At 42.3% G+C, this 20792-nt stretch overlaps 1 protein-coding gene across 2 annotated transcripts in view; it reads right to left on the reverse strand.

The window, feature by feature from the left end:
• The window catches only part of NFATC2 (nuclear factor of activated T cells 2), a 116941-nt gene extending 98090 nt beyond the window's left edge, over window positions 1–18851 (reverse strand). For both annotated transcript variants that reach the window (XM_083146495.1, XM_083146494.1), the window contains exon 1: window positions 18543–18851. In XM_083146495.1, the coding sequence (XP_083002621.1) occupies window positions 18543–18609 (67 nt within the window). In that variant the 5' untranslated portion in view covers window positions 18610–18851. The remainder of the gene's footprint in view (window positions 1–18542) is intronic.
• Between the last annotated feature and the right edge of the window lie 1941 nt (window positions 18852–20792).

The raw sequence follows: 20792 nt of genomic DNA on the forward strand, positions 1-20792 counted from the left end.
TATTGCAGTGTAAAAATAAAGCAGTCAGTATTTTCCCTGCACAGAAACAAAATTACTCACCCAAATCTAATTCTCTCTGCACATGTTACATCTGCCCCCCCTTCAGTGCACATGGTTTTGTCCATCTAAGAAGGATTTTGTCAGAAAGAATGAACCAAAATAAGGCCCTTAGAGAGAACTGTGACATGAACTTTTAAATTTAAAATAATGTTCTGTTTCATGACCATTAAACCAAAAGCATACATTTCTCTATAACAGGTGATTGTGGTGCCCTTTCTCCCTACAGTTTATACGGTTTGTTGGATGATATATTTGAAATAAATATATATAAATATTCCCAAACCGAACACAGCGGCACTCAGAGACTTGTATAAGTGATAACAGGTGACACTTTACTGGTCAACAGTTTCGGGGATTACAACCCTTCGTCAGGTCTACATACAAGTTTCTGAGTGCCGCTGTGTTCGTTTTGGGAATTTACACATTGGGCTTTGCACCCTAGCAGAAGGCAACAGAGCAAGATACCCCACGGAGGGGCCGAGTGCCGGGCAACGGACTGTTTTTTATATATATATATATATATATATATATATATATATATATATATATATATATATATATATATATATATATATATATATATATATATGGGGGGTGTCCAGAGTGCGCTCAAGTAATATATATATATACACACACAGATGGGGGGTGTCCAGAGTGCGCTCAAGTAATACCACTTAGCCACAAACTATAAGTCCCAAATAAAAAATTCGAGGTCTTCGGTTTCATTTCTGAAGTTTACGAATACTCCGTCTGAATAAAAGTGACTCCAGGATCACATCTATTTGGGACTTATAGTTTGTGGCTAAGTGGTATTACTTGAGCGCACTCTGGACACCCCCCATCTGTGTATTCTATCTTCAGTCTCTCACTAACAGGAGAGTCGCTCCAGAGGTGCAGCTGGTCGAAAGACTGTGTCTAGCGCAATTCCTGACCATATTGTTTGATATATATGTCAAGATTAAACAGTAATCTCTGCCCCTTAGAAGAATGGTCTAGATCAGTGGTCTCCAACCTTTTTTGGGTCGGGAGCTACTCGCGACAAAATAAACCGCCCGAAGAGCTACTAAAATAAAAAATGTTAAAAATCTGCATAATATAATAAAAACCACACTGCAATGCCCCAGACATAATATGGCACACACTGCAATGTCCAATATGTCACAAACATACCTCTCAACACAGTAGGTAGAGGAGAAGAGACATCTGCGCGTGCCAAAAATTAGAGGGTTCAGCTACTACCGTGGAACTCCTGCGAGGCTACATCCCCCATTCTTTCTGCTATGGGGGCATGGTCAGCTCTCTAAGAGCTGTAGCCACATGGGGTGCGGCCATGGAAAATGGGGGTGTGATACACATATGCCCTCAATAGTGCAGTGCCAGATACACATGACCCCAATAGTGCAGTCCGTGATACCCATTATAAATATGCCCCGCACCGTGATGCTCCATTATACAAATGCCCCACACCGTGATGCACCATTATACATATGCCACACACCGTGATGCACCATTATACATATGCCACACACCGTGATGCTCCATTATACATATGCCACAATGTGATTCTCCATTATGCATATGCCACAATGTGAAGCTCCATTATACAAATGCCCCACAGCGTGATGCTCCATTATACATATGCCACACACACAATGCCCATTATACATATGCCCAACAACGTGATACTCCGTTATACAAATGCCCCACACCGTGATGCTCCATTATACATATGCCACACTGTGATGCTCCATTAATCATATGCCACACCGTGATGCTCCATCAATCATATGCCACACACCGTGATGCACCATGATACATATGCCACACCGTGATGCTCCATTAATCATATGCCACACACCGTGATGCACCATGATACATATGCCACACCGTGATGCTCCATTAATCATATGCCACACACCGTGATGCACCATGATACATATGCCCCACACCGTGATGCTCCATTATACATATGCCACACCGTGATGCTCCATTAATCATATGCCACACCGTGATGCTCCATCAATCATATGCCACACACCGTGATGCACCATGATACATATGCCACACCGTGATGCTCCATTAATCATATGCCACACACCGTGATGCACCATGATACATATGCCCCACACCGTGACGCTCCATTATACATATGCCACACAATGTGATGCTCATTAAACATATGCCACACAAATGATGCCCATTACACATATGCCCCACACCTTGATGCTCATTAATTAATAATCATCAAGGTATCTGGGGCATATGCCACACACATGATGCCCATTATACAAATGCCCCACAGCGTGAAGCTCATTATTAATGAGCATCAAGTGTGTGGCATCATGTGTGTGGCATATGCCCCACACACCTTGATGATTATTAATTAATGAGTATCAAGGTGTGGGGCATATGTTTAATGGACATTATTTGTGTGGCATATGTTTAATGACTCATTAAACATATGCCATACACATGATGCCCATTATACCTGCCAGGGCCTGACTGAGGGAACATGTCAGAGACTCAGCATCACGCTGTACCTACTTGTAGAACTCAAACAAGACCCCCTCAGTCACGTAGCGACAGCCAGGCCTGACACCGATCCCCGCCGCCGCCCAGTGGGAGACGTGACCACGGGTAACCCGGGGACAAACAGTGCGCGGTGATGGGCGGGAACTCACAGTCAGGTCCGTGCGGCTGCGCTGCTGGGGAAACCTCTACTTTCGCTCCCGTTCACGGGCTGCTGCTGCGCCCGTGCCGCTATAGAGGCGGTCGCGCTCACCCAGTCACCGCCATTACACGAGCGGCAGCGGGGAGTCCCCGAGCTACTCTGAAACACCCGGCGAGCTACCCGTCGCTCGCGAGCGACGGGTTGGCGAACGCTGGTCTAGATCCACCCCTTCTATACTATCTCTTCTTGGATGACCCAGTGCCAACTTAAAATGTTTAAATGGGACCTATACACGGAGTGACTGCGCTGAGCGATCTGAATGATGCTAGACAGTGCCGAATAGCGAAGTGTCAGGATGTGAGCTCTTAGGAGCAGCGCCCTCTTTTCTCATGTGCTTTTCTTAGAATATATATATACCGTATCTCTGCCACCCTGATAATTACTTCAGTATCCTCTCCCCTGATGTAACTATCCTTATTTACCAAGTACTTGTCTTAAATTGTTTTGTACAGTAATTCGTTATTAGTTTTTTTGCTCATGTATGCATTGTTAGATGCTGCGGAACCCGTGTAGCGCCATATAAATAAACGATAATAATGATAAAATTGCCCTCTTGGTGGCTGCAGCAAAGATCACTGTGGTAATAGTTTCTGTAAGAATTTAAAAGCCTCCAAAAACAGCAGCGACTTCGTGTTTAGAATGGCTCTTTCATCTCTCCTGTTTAGTTAAGCACTGAATAAGCGCAGTGTTTCATTTAAAGACCACAACATGGCTGGAAAAGAAGTGTAGCAGTGACAAACGCAGGCTCTATTTTAGCCGAGCACAATAATTCATTTCACTGGACGTAAAGGAAAATGAAATCTTGAGAATGAAATGACTCACTCATAGGTTCTTGGCAGCGGGCAGAGAATTCCAGAGCAATTGCCTAAGCTGCTGATAACTACCAATTGGTTCATCATATATACATCACCATATCTGCAAAATATGCTGAATTGGGCATTGTATGGTTATGTAAAAGGGAGGCGTTTCAGAATGTGTGAAGCTTGCTCTTCCTACAATGACCTCAACAGAGTCGTCCTCGTAATGACCACATATAAGGCCTGGATGTAAATATTTGCTTACAACAAGTTGTCTTTCAGGACCTCTGTGAAAAGTCGGGTTCTTGGGAGGTATTCAGTTATCAGCAGCATAGGCGAATCTAGGGGGTGGTCCGGGGGTGCACAGGACCACCCATTAGCCCATTTTGTAGCTGAGGGATGGGGCTTTCCAACGAGCCCAGCCACGTGTCTCTAGCCCCCTGGGAACCGGAAATACTGCCAGGCAAAGCTGGAACGTTTTCCCTATAGGATAACATGGGACCCGCTAATTCCGACCCCCACCCAGTTCAACGGCTGCCAGTTCCCCCTTTGGCACTGAAGCTCGAGGTTGATCTCAGTCGAACCCAAATTGCTGGGCCTTCAATCTGATACCAGGCTGGATCCATATGGGTTAATTGGTTCCAGGGATATTGAGGTTAAACCGTTTTTTTATTTTATTTCTTAAATGTAATTTCATGACTGTTTATGTTCTTTGAGGGCAGATTTCTCTGGAACCAAACAGCCCAGTTTCACAGGACTAAAATCATTCAAAGCCAACTCAAAAATTCTTCAATATGATACTGGTCTCATGTAAATGGGTCAGTTGGTTCTGAAGATATAGCTGGTTGGTTAAAGGGGGATAGGGAGAGGGGAGTGGTTGTCTCTCCCCCTCACACCAGAAAATGCAGGGACTAGGCTAGTGTATAAGGGGTCAGCCTGGGAATGTCCCTGCATGATCCGGGGACCATATTCCCAGGTAAATCCCTGCATTTTCTGTTGTGAAAGGGGTATTATTTCAAACAGCCGTGACCTGCAGTGCTCTCAATACAGCCGGACAGCCCCCTGCTCTCTGCCCAGCTGTCAATGACTGTCACCCCTGCAGCTTCCGCTCCAATTCTTCTCCCCGCTTTCACCTCAGCCCGCCCCCTCCCCCTTTAATCATGTGGTGCCGGGGCCCGGCATGCTACCCCGACGTCACGCACAACAACAGCGTGCACAATATTTCAAATATCCACTCGGCTAGAGGGGACACCAGGAGGGGAGTGGGAGCGTGCTCTGCGCTGCACTCTGCTCCTCTCCCCATAGATGCAGCTGCACCACTCTCCATCTTTCCCTGCAGCAGCAGCGAAAGCTTGTATAAAAATTTACAGTAAGTGGCACTTTTGGGGGCATTGCTTAAGGGATGCTACAAGTGGTGGTATATGGGGGCATTACGCATAATGTGTGGCTTAATGTGTAAGGGGCATTACAGTGTACAGCATCATGTGGAAGGGGCATCGTGTGTGCAGCATCATGTGTAATGGGTACTATGGTGCGTGGCATCATGTGTAATGGGTACTATGGTGTGCGGCATCATGTGTAATGGGTACTATGGTGTGCGGCATCATGTGTAATGGGTACTATGGTGCCATCAAGCAAGAACCCCCTAGCAATGAGCACGTAGGTAAGCAGCACTTATGTGGCAAGTATGTAATGGGCATTACGGTTTGTTATATAGTATGTAATGGGCATCATGATGTGTGGCATGGTGTGTGGCCTTATGTGTAATTGGCATTACGGCGTGTGGCTTTATGTGTAATGGATATTACGGAGTTTGCTAAAATGTGTAATGGGCATTACTGTGTATGGTCTAAAGCAGTGGTAGCCAACCCTAGCCCTCGAGAGCTACCAACAGTTCACATTTTCCTGACAACCTAGCTGCTGCACAGCTGCACTCATTAATCACTGACACATTTTAAAAGATACACAGATGGAGCTAATTAGCTCACTTGTGATTCTATGAGGAGACCTGCAAAACATGCACTGTTGGTAGCTCTCGAGGACTAGGGTTGGCTACCCCAGGTCTAAAGTGTAATACCACGCCTCCTCCCCACGAGGCCACGCCCCCTTTTGCCGCACGGCTGCGCCGCGCAAAGGTCCCCTTACTATTATGTCTAGATCTGGGACCATCCATTACTATAATTCTAGATTCGCCTATGATCAGCAGTGTGGGGTAATGATCATTTGGATGATATGTAGTTATGGTACAGCAACATGGCAGATCTTACTGTGCATGAAGCGCAATAGAAAGAAAACAGCAGTTTTGGTGGTTACAAGGTGCCCAAGAAACCGTTGGAATGCCTTCATCTTGCACCCATCGTCACTAACAGAATATGCTCCTACCGGTTTTGGGGGGGAGGGGTTATAGAAACATGATTCATGTTTAAAGGGAATTCAGTTGTTTTACACCACATTAATTAGTGGATGCTGTCTGAGAAATGTAATTGTTTTTGGCGCCCATTGATTATGTTGCCTGTTATGTCTAACTAGATCGGGTATAGGTTTGTAAAGCGGCTAAACCCTTCTAAAGTCCCGATTTAGCGCGCACCCAGCCTTTTTGCACATTTCTGCTTGGTAACTCAGGCTGCAGACATAAATATGTGCATCTTCGGCATTTGCAAGCAAGATCTGAGCAATTGAATTGCTCCATCGCCTTTCAGTAATTGGCTTGGCCCTGAATACTTCTTCTGAGTGTTGTGTAATTCAGTAATGACAAAATTCCCCCATGAGTTTCATTAAATACTAATAGCTTGATGTATGGGCTGCTGCATACTCTGAAAACTGTGTGCTAACTGCATGGCCTATCCCCTAATCGAAGCTTAAAGTATCTTATGGAAGCAATGAGATCTCCATTATGCTAGTGCTAGGTGATTAATAAATATTCATGCTATAGGGCTTAGGTTATCAATATGGCACTGTCTAGACGAGGTTAGGGTTCGTCATAATAAGTATTTTAATTACTGCATATTTATGTAGGGAGTAGTAGAAATATTTTGAAAATGACAAATGGATTTTCTCTCTTTCAGGGTTCCCGAGAGTATCTGTTTCCCAGATTCAAATGTTCTGTTTAGTGATGGGCAGTGTGTTTACTGCTGTGAACAGTAATGTGGTTTTACAGTGAATATATATATTGGGTCAGCATTGCAAATGGCTGCTTCCACTGCATACGTGGATCAGTTTGTAAAAACGACTACTTTTTGCTACTTTGTACATGTAGAATACCCTGTTTTGTAATGCACGAATTAGCAGTTAATGACTTAAGTTCAGTTCATTGACTGTAGGATAATTGCTTGATGGTCAAGCGCCTCATATAATCTGCTGCATTGTGTCATTATAGATGGCATTGATCAGGTTTTGTGGCAATCCAGGCTCACCTGCATACTGCATAGGAGAAAATTGCTAATAAATAAATTAAGAAATAATAAAATCCATCTTAAACTGTTAAGCCCCATACACTCTGGTTCCTCTGACCATGCGGGTTGTTAAGCTATATAGCAGAATTGACCTACATGTTCGGCAGATGGAAGGGGTTGTTAACAATGCATGGGATTGGGCATCATTAACGATAATGTGTACACACTAGACAATGTTAACCGTTTAAGGTCCAATGTCTAGTTAGGATCAACAGCCCTAGCGCTAGTAGCAGATCCAATGGTGAGCCACTTTAAATATAATATAGTGTGGATGGAGCTTTTACTCTTCCAAATCTGGAGGACTGGGAATAGCTTTGGTTATGTTATCTCTTAGAGCAGTGGTTCCCAACCCTGGTCCTCAAGTACCCCCAACAGTGCACGTTTTCCAGGTCACCCAGCAGGTGCACTCATTATTCAGACACATTTTAAAAGATACACAGGTGGAGCTAATTATGTTACTTGTAATTCTGTGTGGAGACCTGGAAACCGTGCACTGTTGGGGGTACTTGAGGACCAGGGTTGGGAACCACTGTCTTAGAGGGGTACAAATTTCACATTTCTTACATTAGTCCAGATAATACAGGCCAAATTCAGATTTTTTATTTTGCTGCTGCACATGCACGAAAATCCATACAGCGAATACATTACACAGTGTGTCCTCACTCTGGTTCAGTTGCTGTTAAGGTGCACAGTGTCAGAAATGTCAGGTCCAATATTTTGATATTTCCATAAACAGAACTGTGTGGATTAATATCATTCATACACTGTTTACAAGAGCCAGCCCTAGGCATAGGCAAAACCTAGGCCATTTGTAGTGCTTCGGGCATGCATTACAAGCCTAGGGCAAGCTTACCTTGACAGTGGGCAGTGGCAGGTTTGGTATGTGCATGTGTATAAGGTAAAGAAGAACTACTGCGTGGCATAAAATGAATACACTACATATCAGGTTATGCGAATTGTGGACATCCCTGTGTGACATAACTTGAATAAGGGACGCTATCCTGTGGATGTATTGTAAATAAGGATGTATTTCTGTACCATGTTTTTTAAAAGTATTGGTGTCTTGAGAGCAAAAGATCTAGTTACAGCTATGTGAATGAGGAATGCTGTGCTGGGTCATATGCAGTGCAAATGCAGTGCAAAATCTTGGCTAAAGCTTTAAATTGGTTGGGTCAGCTTTGACTATCACAATGCTGCTGACTGTGTGGGTGCACATCTTGGTAAGTTAGTTCATTTGGGGACAAGGAAGCTGGGCTACAGAATACATCCTGTCCCATTACAATCTTAATGGGAGGAGATGTAATAAAGATAATTGGCATGCCCTTTGAGGACTGGTATAGTGTTATAGTAACTGTCACTTCTAACAAATATAGATATGTACTGTTCATTGCAGACCAAGTTCTTCTAGACTTAAACGTACAAAGTCTAGTGAAGTGAAGACCTGAATAATTTATTATGAAGCAATGTGCATTTTACCGCCTCTAACCACAAAACATACATTAGACACTTATCCCATCCCTTCTAAAAGCGTTTTCCTCATCTCCAACGTTTTGGTTCTTCGATAAGCATGCTTTAATAAGCATATTTTACAGCCTATATCTGAGACTGGGGAAGAGTGGGAAGTCATTCAGCAAACACAAACTTCAAGTCCTTCTAATGTATGACTGTTCCGTCTAGCATTCAGTGACTTTAGCGGCTTGTACAGCAGATAAAGGAGGGTTCCTTGGGAGATGTTGCAGCTCGCCATGAATGTGTTTTCCTCTACATTAATTAGCTTAAAAATCCCTCTGATTTCTAGTAATGTTTAAGAAGTTATTATGGAAAAACTTATAATAACCCAGATACTTTAAAGAACTGTTTAACCTAAATTAATTTAAAAAAAAAAGTAGCTATTAAACATGAGCATGTTATGTTACAGGTTACAGTTAAGTGCAAGTCTTTCTACACTGTATTTAAGCATAACTGGGTTCGGTTTGATGTCAACATTTTATAATGTCATTTAGTATGTCATCAGGTAGTTCATAATGTCTATATGCAGAATGTTGACTTGCAACATGTTGACACTAATTTTTACTTTTTTTTTTTTTTAATATACTTACCTAGTCCCCCGGTGTGCACGGTGGGCATAGGAATCCTCTTCTGCGGCATCCCCAGTCGCAGGGTTGCATTGCACATCATTGCTGGTGACATTACCAGTGCAATGCATTCTTCTGACCAGGGATGCCCCTGATGAGAATTCCGATGGCCACCGTGGATGTCAGGGGACCATTGGAGCACCGCCAGGGAACCAGGTAAATTTGAAAAAAAAAATCCGAAAAACGGGACCACAAGCATTTTGAATATGGGATTTATATATATATATATATATATATATATATGTGGATAGTAATCCAATGCAGACAGCAGCACTCACTTGGCTTAGGACTGTTCATTCACCACACAGTAGTACTGCTCAGATACCACATGGGTAGTAGCATTAAGCTTTCGGATTTTACTCCTTCTCTAGTTCATTTACAAAGTCCAGTGTGGGTATGTATGTATGTATGTATATATATGTATATATAATTTTATTTATTTATTAAAGTGTACATCATTGAAATTCCCTTTATTATTTTAAACATGTAGAATTAGGTATTTTGGTACCCTTATGGCTCTGGCTTTTTTTTTTTTTTTTTTTTTTTATTGGAACCAAGTTCCTGCTAAAAATATTCAAGTCTTAAGTTAAAACACATGACCTACTAATATCAAATAAATGTGTCTCCTGTCTTGTCAGCTGACTGTTTGGTGAGTTTGACTAATTTAGGGCCTCTGTTTTTTTGGTAATAGGTCTCAGCTGCCTCTCTGACTCCACTAGTATCTAACTGATATAAAAATCATATTTCATTGCTTTCTTTTTTGGTGGAAAATGTCATTGTTCAATTTTTTTTTCTCCCATGAAACACACCAGGGTCCCCTCGTCGATGACATATCAATGTCTTTGTATCAGAATCTCAGATTCTAGTTCTGTGTTATGTTTTTACAGCTGCTTTAGGTTTTCTCAGTAAAATTTAGATAGAAAAAGGACAAAATATTACAATAATAATAGCAAAGACAGAATGAGGGAAGGTCAGTCTGATAAAAAGTATTTTCGGGCCCCTTTTATCTTAATATTCAAAGGGTAAGGAAGGGGAAGAAAAATGTATTTAAAACCAGTAGAAGCACAAGTGACAGATTCACTCCCATCTCCTTCCTGCTCCTCTCATTAGTTACACAGGAGGCTATCAGCCAAGTGTATAAACCACTCATTCACTTTAACCTTGAGTGGCTTAACCAGGAAAATGTAATTTCACCAATGGTAGAGATGATGCATTACCCAAGTGCAAAGAAATCTGCATACTACCAAACATAAGGCTAGATTCAATTAAGCAAAATGTGCAGGGTAAATACTGGCTGCTTCTGTGCAGGGTAAATACTGTCTGCTTCTGCATGTAGCCCACAGATGTTAGACAGCTTTATTCTTAAAATTCAATTTAGATTTCAGTTTAAACACTTCCCAACTGCTCATTTAGGGGTAGATGTATGAAGCAGTGATAAGGGAGGAGAAGTGATAAAGTGCCTGGTACTTTAGTCAAGCTCAGTCTAGATCTATATTTGCGCGTCCATGTCCAAGAATGGGGCAGGCGGCTGAAGTCCTGTGACATCGGCCATCTGCCGGCAGCAAACAGCTGCGCGCCTGCGTTCGCATGGGTACGCCCTGCGTTTTTCTGGGTGTAGTCACCATTTTTGTGAACAAATCCAGGAAATGCTGGACGTCCCCATGCGGCAGCCCCCTGCCCGCCTCCATCCAGCCTCCCCTTCCCCCGTGTGTGACCACCTCGACGACTGTGCAAGTCACCAAAGGCGTCCACACAGATGCCCTGCACATGTGCATTTGAAAATAAACGCATGCGCAGAGAGCAAAAATCGGTCCCCGGTGCAAATACGCAAGGGAACGATCAAATCAGAATTAGGCCCTGTATCTGACCCATAGTATTTCGCCTGCACTGCATCCGGAATACATATGGATGACTGGTGATGATGATGGTTCTCTGTATGTATTCCACCCCATCCTAACACTAGACCTCTCCACATAATTGCATTCGGGGATGCTGGCAGTCGGGATTTTAGAGTTGATCATTAATTTGGGGTTTCCAGCACCGGGCATGTGGCCACTCATCTGGATGCCAGCATTCTGTATTCTGACTGCCAGCATCACATTACCCGGGGAGTTGCAGCAGCAGCAGGGTCCAGGCAGTGGCGGCTGGTAGCTTTAAGTGGTATTTGCCAGGCAGCAGGGTGGGAAGCGCTGCTGAATTTGAAAACATACTTTGAAAAGACTGTCCGTACGCTGATTAGCAAAATTCTCTCAGCCAATCAGCGTCCAGCCAGTCTTTTCAAAATATGTTTTCAAATTCAGCCACGCTTCCTTCCCCGCCGCCCGGCAAATACCACTACAAGCTCCCAGCCGCCACTCCCTGGACCTTGCTGCCTGGACGCTGCTGTTGCACATAGGTGTGTGGTAGCGATGCATCACCACTGCCACACACCTACAGATCGGACTGACACATCGCGGGTGCTAAAAAGCACCCGCAATGTGCCACTGATGGGTCTGATCCGTTAGATTTAATGGGCAGGACGTCCGTCCTCCACACTCCGACCCAATGCGCACGGGACCGCGCATTGGGTCACAGAGGATGTCCAATTTGGGCTGATTTCTCGCTCTAATCCATCTGGATTGGGTAAAATCAGTGTATGACCACCTTAAGTGCCAGAGTTGCACAAATCTGTATAGACTATGAATATCTGTTTCAGAGACCTTTCATGCAAGCTATGCTACTGTAAATGGTCTAGTACGTGCTGTGCATCAGCATACATGTGGTCACACTGTCACAACTACTTCTGCTTTATGTAAACATAGGCCTGGGGAGAAAAACTCTTGTTTTGTTTAAAAAACTATTTTTTTTTTAAACACAAGAGTTCCTTAGTTTATTTCTCTTCATAATCACCTCCTCCACTTAAGCATTTATCATATCTGTCTGCTTTATAATCCCCTAGGCTGCCTCCAGTCCACTGAACTAGTTGATGACAGGAAGCTTCAACATTTTCCGCTCAGCTTAGCGAAAACCGCTTGGAGTACGGTCTGGAATTTAGGGTGCATGAATGAAAACCTTGCACCCAAAACTGTTATATGGAGGTCGATCTTTGTATTGCATGTTCATTTGTCCATTATTGAACATTTCCCATGACTCCAGCACATCAACATGCACCACTTTACAATATTTGATGATAAATGTAATCGGGTCTTCCTTAGAAATAGAATAACACTCCTGACTTCACAGTCAGAGGGATTTTTTTATACGTTCATTTTTACAACACACAACCTAGCCAAAAACAGCCATAATGGCACACCACTCACAGGTTTTTATTAGAAAATAGGTTGGCGAGACCACCAACTATCAATTGGGGATGTTGAATGTGCTGAGCGCTGGGGATGCACAGACTGTCTTTACTTTCTGGATTACTCTCCTATTTATAGAATTCTGCAGTAGGGTATAAAACATAAGAACATTTTGTTTTGTTTTATGAAGGTGGAAAAGGAAAACCCAGTCAGTGTCCGCCTGTTAACGCTCACTCCTAGATTCCTATAATTACCTCCTAAATACTATTCATTTGAACCACCCCAATCTCTAACTTCAGTTTTATCACTCTGTTCCCTGAGTGGCACATTTTGGGCAATTCAATTGACTTATCCCACAGCTGCCGCTAGACGATGCCCAATGGAGCAGTTCAATTGTTGTGCCGTTCGAGTGCAAATAGCCACGCTCAGGGGGAAATCAAACATTTTCAGCTTGCCTACCACCTGGAATGGAGAGCTGGAATGTTCAAAGAGTGTCCCAAATGGGGCTTTTCACGCTGCAGTAGTATTACAATCGGCTACAGACGCTTTGCATACCTAAATGTTAGCCATGCTATCAAAATATAACCTGCAGGTCTGACCAAAATGATATGGCATTTAGAAGTCACAAGATAAATTATTACTGCAGGAAGCCAATACATTAAGATGGTTACTAACTCTGCATTTACAGTAGGTGCCAAATATGCATTTAGATTAGACTGTATATCTGTAAGGTGCAAGTAAGTTGATGAGTGTTTAACTGGTTGATACATTTACATTCCTAATTTAAAATAAAATCTAACTACAATAATGGACCCTAGTGTGTTTGTAAAGTGCTGTACTTACAAGTGCCCAATGAATGAGGGCCATGGTGTTAACCACTGGTACACTGATTGTGGGCAGTAATGTAAAGAACGGCCAGTGTGGGTCTGTAATGCGACCTGATGTGACCTCCTTCTTTTTCTTTTTTTTTTTTCCTAACAGCAGTATGGATCTAATAGGTTATGTTCATGTGATGTACACAATCCTGTGTCAAGCTCCGGCTTTTACAAATGTCTGCTGTTTCCTGACATGAAAAATACACGTTAAGTGTTAATGTGAAATTCCCATACTCTACCACAATTTTGTATTTAACATAGAAGTTGTTTTTAATAGAGTTTACAAAGAAGCCATGTAGCTATAACAACTGACATCGTGTGGTGCAAAACTTTTTTGTGATCATTTCTATTTATTCAAATTTTTCACGTTTTTTCTATTCAACTAGTCGCAATAGTTCTGTGGTTGCAAAAAAACGGGCGGGGGGGGGGGGCTGTTTAAATTTTTTATTTTTTTTTCATCATCCCTATTTAATTGTCCCCACAAAGTTACAGCCACCCCCCCCCCCCCCCCCCCCCCCCCCCTCCCATCCCAGCTTTTCATGTGTGAAAAAATACATAGGTCCTGTGATAAGCCACAGACCTAAGTACTTTCATGGCACTTATCGCAGAAGATCAAGGGCTAGATTCTCTAAGCTTCAAAAGTGATAAAATGGAGAGTGATAAACAGTCAGCCAATCAGCTCCTACCTGCCATGACACAGACTGTGGCCCTTATTCTGATCGGTGCGGCCGGATCCGAATATGCGGCCAGGACCGTGCGTGCGAAACCCCGACTTCCGTACGGATCGCTCACTCCGTCCGAATGCGGTAAGCAGCTGGCCGAACGGACCGCACGTGTATTTTTCATGGAATACGCCTCCTCCATCTCAGGGAACCTCCCCCATCATTCGATGGTCGCAGTTCATCGACTGCAGGACCAAATGGTCCACCAGCTCCCGCAACCTCAGACCACACGGACATTTTTCCGTGCAAAAGCAGGGATCTGGGCGGGTAGCTGACATCCGGCGATGTCATATGTCCGCCCCCTACACGTGCGTCACGGCCGCATTACCATGCGTACGCCCAGCGTTTGCATGGGAACGCCCATGAAACGCGGGGCGTATGCATATGGTAATGAGCCCAAATAGCCTTTCACGCCCCTCTCCACCCCCTGTTCGGAGTGTTCACATTTCATGCGGGATTTGGCCTTACGCCCCGCTCGCACATGCGCAGAGACGCCTCTGCACATGCGCAGACACAAAACATCGGCGGCCCGAACGCACGCGGATATTACCGCACCAACCAGAATAAGGGCCTGTGTTTGAAAAATGTCAGACAGGTGCTGATTGGCTGGCTGTTTATCACTCTCCATTTTATCACTTTTGAAGCTTAGAGAATCTGGCCCCAAGACACTTATCACAGATATGGATTCGCCTGAACCATACCTTCGGTAAGTGCTATCAATTGGGGCTAAAAGAATAGCCCCAGTTTGTTAATTAGTAGCCGTAATTAACCACCACTATATAAATAGCCTAGCCCCCTCCCCCAACACCCCCCACCCCCCCTCATTACTAAGAAGATTATTTTGTACTTTTTCTCATGAAAAAAGTACTTTGGTTCACTAATTAAAATAATTTAATGACTTCAACATGTTATTATTTTTGTGACTTCGCAATCCAGTGCTGGCCTTAGTCTTTTTTAGTTATCCACAGTTATTGTGATGGCTGTGTACAAATATACCATGTCTGTATAATCTCTCACTTTACTCATTTTTGAAAATCGCTGTGTGGCCTGTCGGCATGTGCCAAAAAGTGAAAACCCCATTCCCTTCTATTCATTATCATTCCTGGCACCTGATTATGATTCAACATTATCCGTTCCGATGGATGAGAGACCACTCTTGATTGGCTGGTCATCTATTATGTAAGCTGCCATACCGCTCATTAACTCCTGTTGTGCCGGGTGCAGTACATATTACATCTATGAGGTTATTTTTTTTAACCCCTCGAAAACCGATTACAGCAGATTAAGAAATATAGATTGCAGGTTAGTAATTTTTATAAGCAACATTACTGTAAAAAAATAAGAATTCTCATGAGATTTTTAATGTTGGCACTTAAATTACATCTTAATTTCATAAGACTTGTTACTAAAAGTGATATAAACAGTGGTGCTCATTACTTTTTAACTACCCTCCTCTCTGGTTTCTTTCCTTCATACCCCCTAGGCAGGGATACCGGAAGGAACCCAATTCTGCTGTGAATTGGCCTGAACAACACTAGAGTTATAATATTCATGTCCCCAGCAACCCCTTTTTTTTTTAATTTTTCTTCCCTTTCCATTACTAATGGCCAGTATGCGGTTGATTAAAACCCAATAAAATAACACCCGCTTGATATATTTCCCCCTAATCCAATGATGCTGGAAAATGTTATCTAATCCACAAACATGAAGTAACAATAGAGCTTCTACCTCTTGATTAGTAGCACTCCATTGAAACTTTGGGAGTATAGCTAAATATAACCACGCCATCTGACATTACGCGGGTAACATTTAGTCTTAAGGTGGCCATACACACGCAGATTTATCTTCAGATCTGTCTGGTTGGAACAAAAACATGGTTATGGATGAGAGCAAATGACAGTTGATTATTTGCTTGGAAAACTGACAAACTGTCACTCATCCATAACCATGTTTGTGTTCCAACCAGACAGATCTGAAGATAAATCTTACTAGTGTATGGGCACCTTAACAGTACATTAAATTTTCCCGGCATTGCCCCTCATGAAACTGTTTAGCTGTGCTCATCACTGAGGCAAAAGTAGGAGACTCTCTTGATCATTTCTGTCTATATGACATAATCACAAAGCAGCCGCTACTGTATTATTTTGACTTTTCCTCTTCTGTTTTTCACATTGTTTTTGTGAAATGCTTTCAATACTCAAATGTGCAATTTATATTCAAACGATCCATACCGTTAACAATTGCAGCACTTTATATGTATGCATGTGTGATTGATGATCTAATATAAAATAGGACATTTCAAATAAGACCCCTAGGGCGAAATTTTCTAAGATGGAAGTTCTATTTCACAAGGGATGTTGCTAAGGGCAACCAATCAGAATCTACTTCTTATTTATTTAGCACCCTCTAGAACAGGACAGGCCAACCTGTGGCTCTCCAGATGTTGTGAAACTACAAATCCCAGCATGCCTTGCCACAGTTTTAACACTCCCTTGTAGCAAAACTGTGACAAGGCATGATGGGATTTGTAGTTTGACAACGTCTGGAGAGCCACAGGTTGACCAGGCCTGCGTCTAGAACATAATAGATCGATTGGTTGCCATAGCAACATCTCATGTGAAATAGAACTTCACTCTTAGTTAATTCCCCCCCCCCCCCCTAGTGTCTACCGTTGTGTTTTGAGACAGGAAAATGAGTCACACTGTTTGTTCCTTGGGGACATGCTCATGAAAGGGGTCTGTGGGGTTCTCCTCAGTGGGGTATCTTCTAGCCGTACAGTAATATCTTCCAGATAAGACTGGACCTCCTTCAGAAAAACGTGTGGGAACGTTCTGGCAGCCAGTGTTATTCCAATAGCCAAAGTTCTAACCTATTAATAATAGGTTTTTTTCTTTCCCCAAACGGAATTCCCTCTCACAGTTGCCTGATGGTGACCTAATTCTGGTAGAAGCACATTCTTTCCAGCTACCAGTACGTTTACACTAGAAACCTAGGCTGGTTGCTGTGTACACTAAATCTCTTTTAATTACGCGGTACCCTCCAACCAGTACCCACAAGTAATCTCACAAGTGGAAATAAACACAGAGCCATCAAAGGACGGACTTAGCCAAGGCTCCTGCAGTCTCCAATACATATATTCACTATAACCGGCCCCATTATGATTCTGTCTAAATAAATGTATTTATAAATCCGTGTTATTGTCACTGCGTACTGTGGGCATTTCAAATGGCAATATTATAATTATTTCTTTCTATATTTGGATGCATATTATAAAGCCATAATGAGTGTTTCCATTTAAAATCCTATAAATCAAGAATAGGGCTATTTTGTAGCCCAAAGCAAGTCCCTAAAATACATGTCCCAGTATGTAAATATGCAGCATGTGTTTACTCTCCCGATGCATACATTACATGGTCATTGGTCCAGACGTTCTTATGTAATACCCTGACACTGAATAGAAAGCAAGACAGCTAGCATCTTCTGGTTACAGACACATGGGGGGAATTTAATAGTGAGAGATTTGGTAGGAAATCTCCAGTTTTTTTAAAGCGGCAATCATTTACACTGCAAACCCAGTTTGAAATTGGAGATTTCTTACCAAATCTCTCACTTTCTGAATCTCTCATCCTATTAAAATTCACCCTTGATGTTTCTTGTCAGTACTTTCTCATGGAAGTGTGTGTGTGTGTGTGTGTGTGTGTGTGTGTGTGTGTGTGTGTGTGTGTGTGTGTGTGTATATATATGTGTATATATATATATATATATATATATATATATATATATATATATATATATATATATATATATTATATATTATATATATATTTTTTTTTTTCCTGTTCAGCAATGCAGGGGTTTAATAGACTGATGTGAAGAAGATACATTAAGTGGAGCAGCAACTCTTAATTATCTGCCTACTAGCAGCTATGCAAGAGGCTAGAACAGTAACTTTGTCAGTTAATATTACTCCTTAATACAAGCTTATACTGTCTGGTTCTACTTAAAGGACCATTATTCTTCCAAATCACAGCCCTTTACATCTATTCGCTAGGTAACATTATCCAACATGCAGGTATAAGATATTCTCCTATATTACATACTAATACTACTTTTTAACCCTTCCCAAAAATACAGGTTACATGAAGTGGCTATATAGATCTCTACAACAAGTACTATTACCAATATCACAATGGTATACAATATTTGTGAAAGGATATCATAGTAATTGGCTTAAACTATTTATTTGAATGCATCTATATCTGCTTTACATACACATTGATTTTATAGCCCATTCCTATAAGTCTATACATAATGACTATACTGTATGTAAATGTTTGTCAGCCAGGAGTCTATATAGTGATTTAGCCTATAATATGTTACAATGTGATATTTTCTTATAAATCACTGTACCCACCCCCTAATATCTGGTAGAAACGCACACATCCAGCGCCAGCCTGTCATTTCTCCCCCTCCCATTGCATTTACATACCTTGGTCCATAGATCTCATTATGCGGTGGTGGTATTGCGTCAGTCTGCAAGCTGCTTCTCTCTGCATTTGGATACAACAACAAAAAAAATAGAAAAAAAAAAGAAAAAATGTATATTTATGAAGATACAAATCTTCTGTGGTTCATATTACACCAATGCTGCTTGTCAAAAAGAGAAAAAAAAAAAAGAGGAAAAAAATTGGGGAGGGGGAGGGAGACCCTTTTCAGTTTAGGAACCTGGAGGAGAGGAACCACCGAGGATGAGAACTTGACATAAAGTGAGAGCAGTTGTCTGTGATGTGAGTTACTAGAGAGGGAAAGGCCACTTCCTTCCCTGCTCTGAGTGTTTATAGTGTTTGAATAACGGGATTCCCTCACTGTTTCCTCCTGTTTATCCCATTGCTATGGGAACGCTTGGATCTGCTCCATCTTCTAAACTGAGGGCTTTCCTGCAAACTTCACACTGAGGAATCCATGACGTCTCCCAGCCTTGGGCCAAGCCAGCTCTCTGAGGCTCTCTCAGTCTAGCAGTACAAGCACTTAATTGTTGAACACTGCGCTATGAGGGGAGAGAGGAGGAAAAATACCCAGTTATATATTAGTGAAAAAAAAAAAAAAGAGAGGGAGAGAAAAATGTTGTGTGCGCTCTTGCTAATAAAACTGCAGGCACAGCACAGCTTCTGTTTCAACCCATTAGTGCTGGTAGGCTGTGCTGTGCCATTACATCACCTGCAGTCTTGCTGTAAAAGGGGTTAACTAACAATCGCTCGCCTGACAGACTGCTAACTTTTTTTTTTTTCCCTAGGACTCTAGGAGTATAAATATTTGGACTGAAATAAGTGGCCAGACATATGTATTATGCATGCAAGACTTCGATTATCCAGTTACCATTTGCTGCCTGTGATACAAGGTGTAGGGGGTATTTCAGGGTGAGTTTCATATAAAGCTTTTTAGTTAGTAAAAATGGTTATTAAGGACTGCTTCTATCCATGTAGCAACTAACGTCTGCCTCACTGCTTTTGTAGTCATAGAGTAAAAATCGGATATGTCTAATTTTTGTTAAGTATTTCAGTCCTGTCAAATGAAATTATTAAAGGTCTCAGATCCTGGCGGCTGCCAGATTGTTCTAGTGTCTCAATCACTTGTCAATACTCAACAGATACGTCCATGGTAATTTTTTATTTTGTTTTAGTGTTTTTTTTTAAAGAAATGCCAATGAATATGTTGTAACTCACAGCTCTATAAAACTTATCCAACACCCCCTTCAGGGACATGCATTGATAGAAAAACCATTGTAACATAATCTCTTCCCAGTGACGTCAGTATGCGGGATCCCCTTTCAGGCAGCATGTCTCCCACTGCTGACATCATCCCAAATGAATTTGGCTTTGGTGACATCATGTGCCCCTGGATATTGGCTCAGTGACCTGTGACCTCACTGTGTATATTGAACACAAAGAGACTGGTTAGCAGAGGATGATTCACTGGAAATTAGACAACCAGACATTTTATTTATTTATTTTTTAAGTTGCTTTTAATCTTGTGCAAATACAATTCCCCGCTGGCTTCAGACTAATGACCTGTAACAGATAATGGTACTCTTGCAAGTGTAACACATGTAAAGGGTACAGCAAGGCATAACACACCACATCTCTGAACCTCTGCCATACCACCCGACCATCCCTCTTCTGGAATGACAGTCCCGCGATTTGGTTATTTGTCTTGATTCACAGAGGGCTGGAAAGTCGGTTGTTACCAATTGTGATGTAATAAAAAAATGGCCATCTCATTTGGCTAAGGAATTGCACCATTCAGACCTCTAATGTTGGAGTTTAATTTGGGTCTCCTGCTATGTCCAGCATATCCATTCCTATGATGGAGGAGCCCATTTGCCTTCTAAACCCCCGATAATCAAGTACCACAATAGGTCATGTTTTCTGGGACCCAGCGAAATAGATTACTTTACCTGTGCATTATGAAAGCAATCCAGAAAAGATGGCCTGCGTGAGGTTAATTGAAGATTGGGGTTTACACATACAGTGCCTGGGTTTAACTGATATCAGGGGGACCTGGAGTATGGCAGATGAAATTTTTTTTCATAAAAGGTGAGTCTACTGTGATTCAAGTGTTTGCTTCTCTCGTGGAGTGATTATTGTGAAAACAAAGCACAGAGTGCTGCTCTACAGCCAGAGGGTAATGATGGCACCTGTTGTATTTTACTAATCTTCCCAAAGAACTAGAAGGTGTGAAC

This window comes from Crinia signifera, chromosome 6 (assembly GCF_055691185.1).
Source record: "Crinia signifera chromosome 6, ASM5569118v1, whole genome shotgun sequence".
Taxonomy (NCBI): Eukaryota; Metazoa; Chordata; class Amphibia; order Anura; family Myobatrachidae; genus Crinia; species Crinia signifera.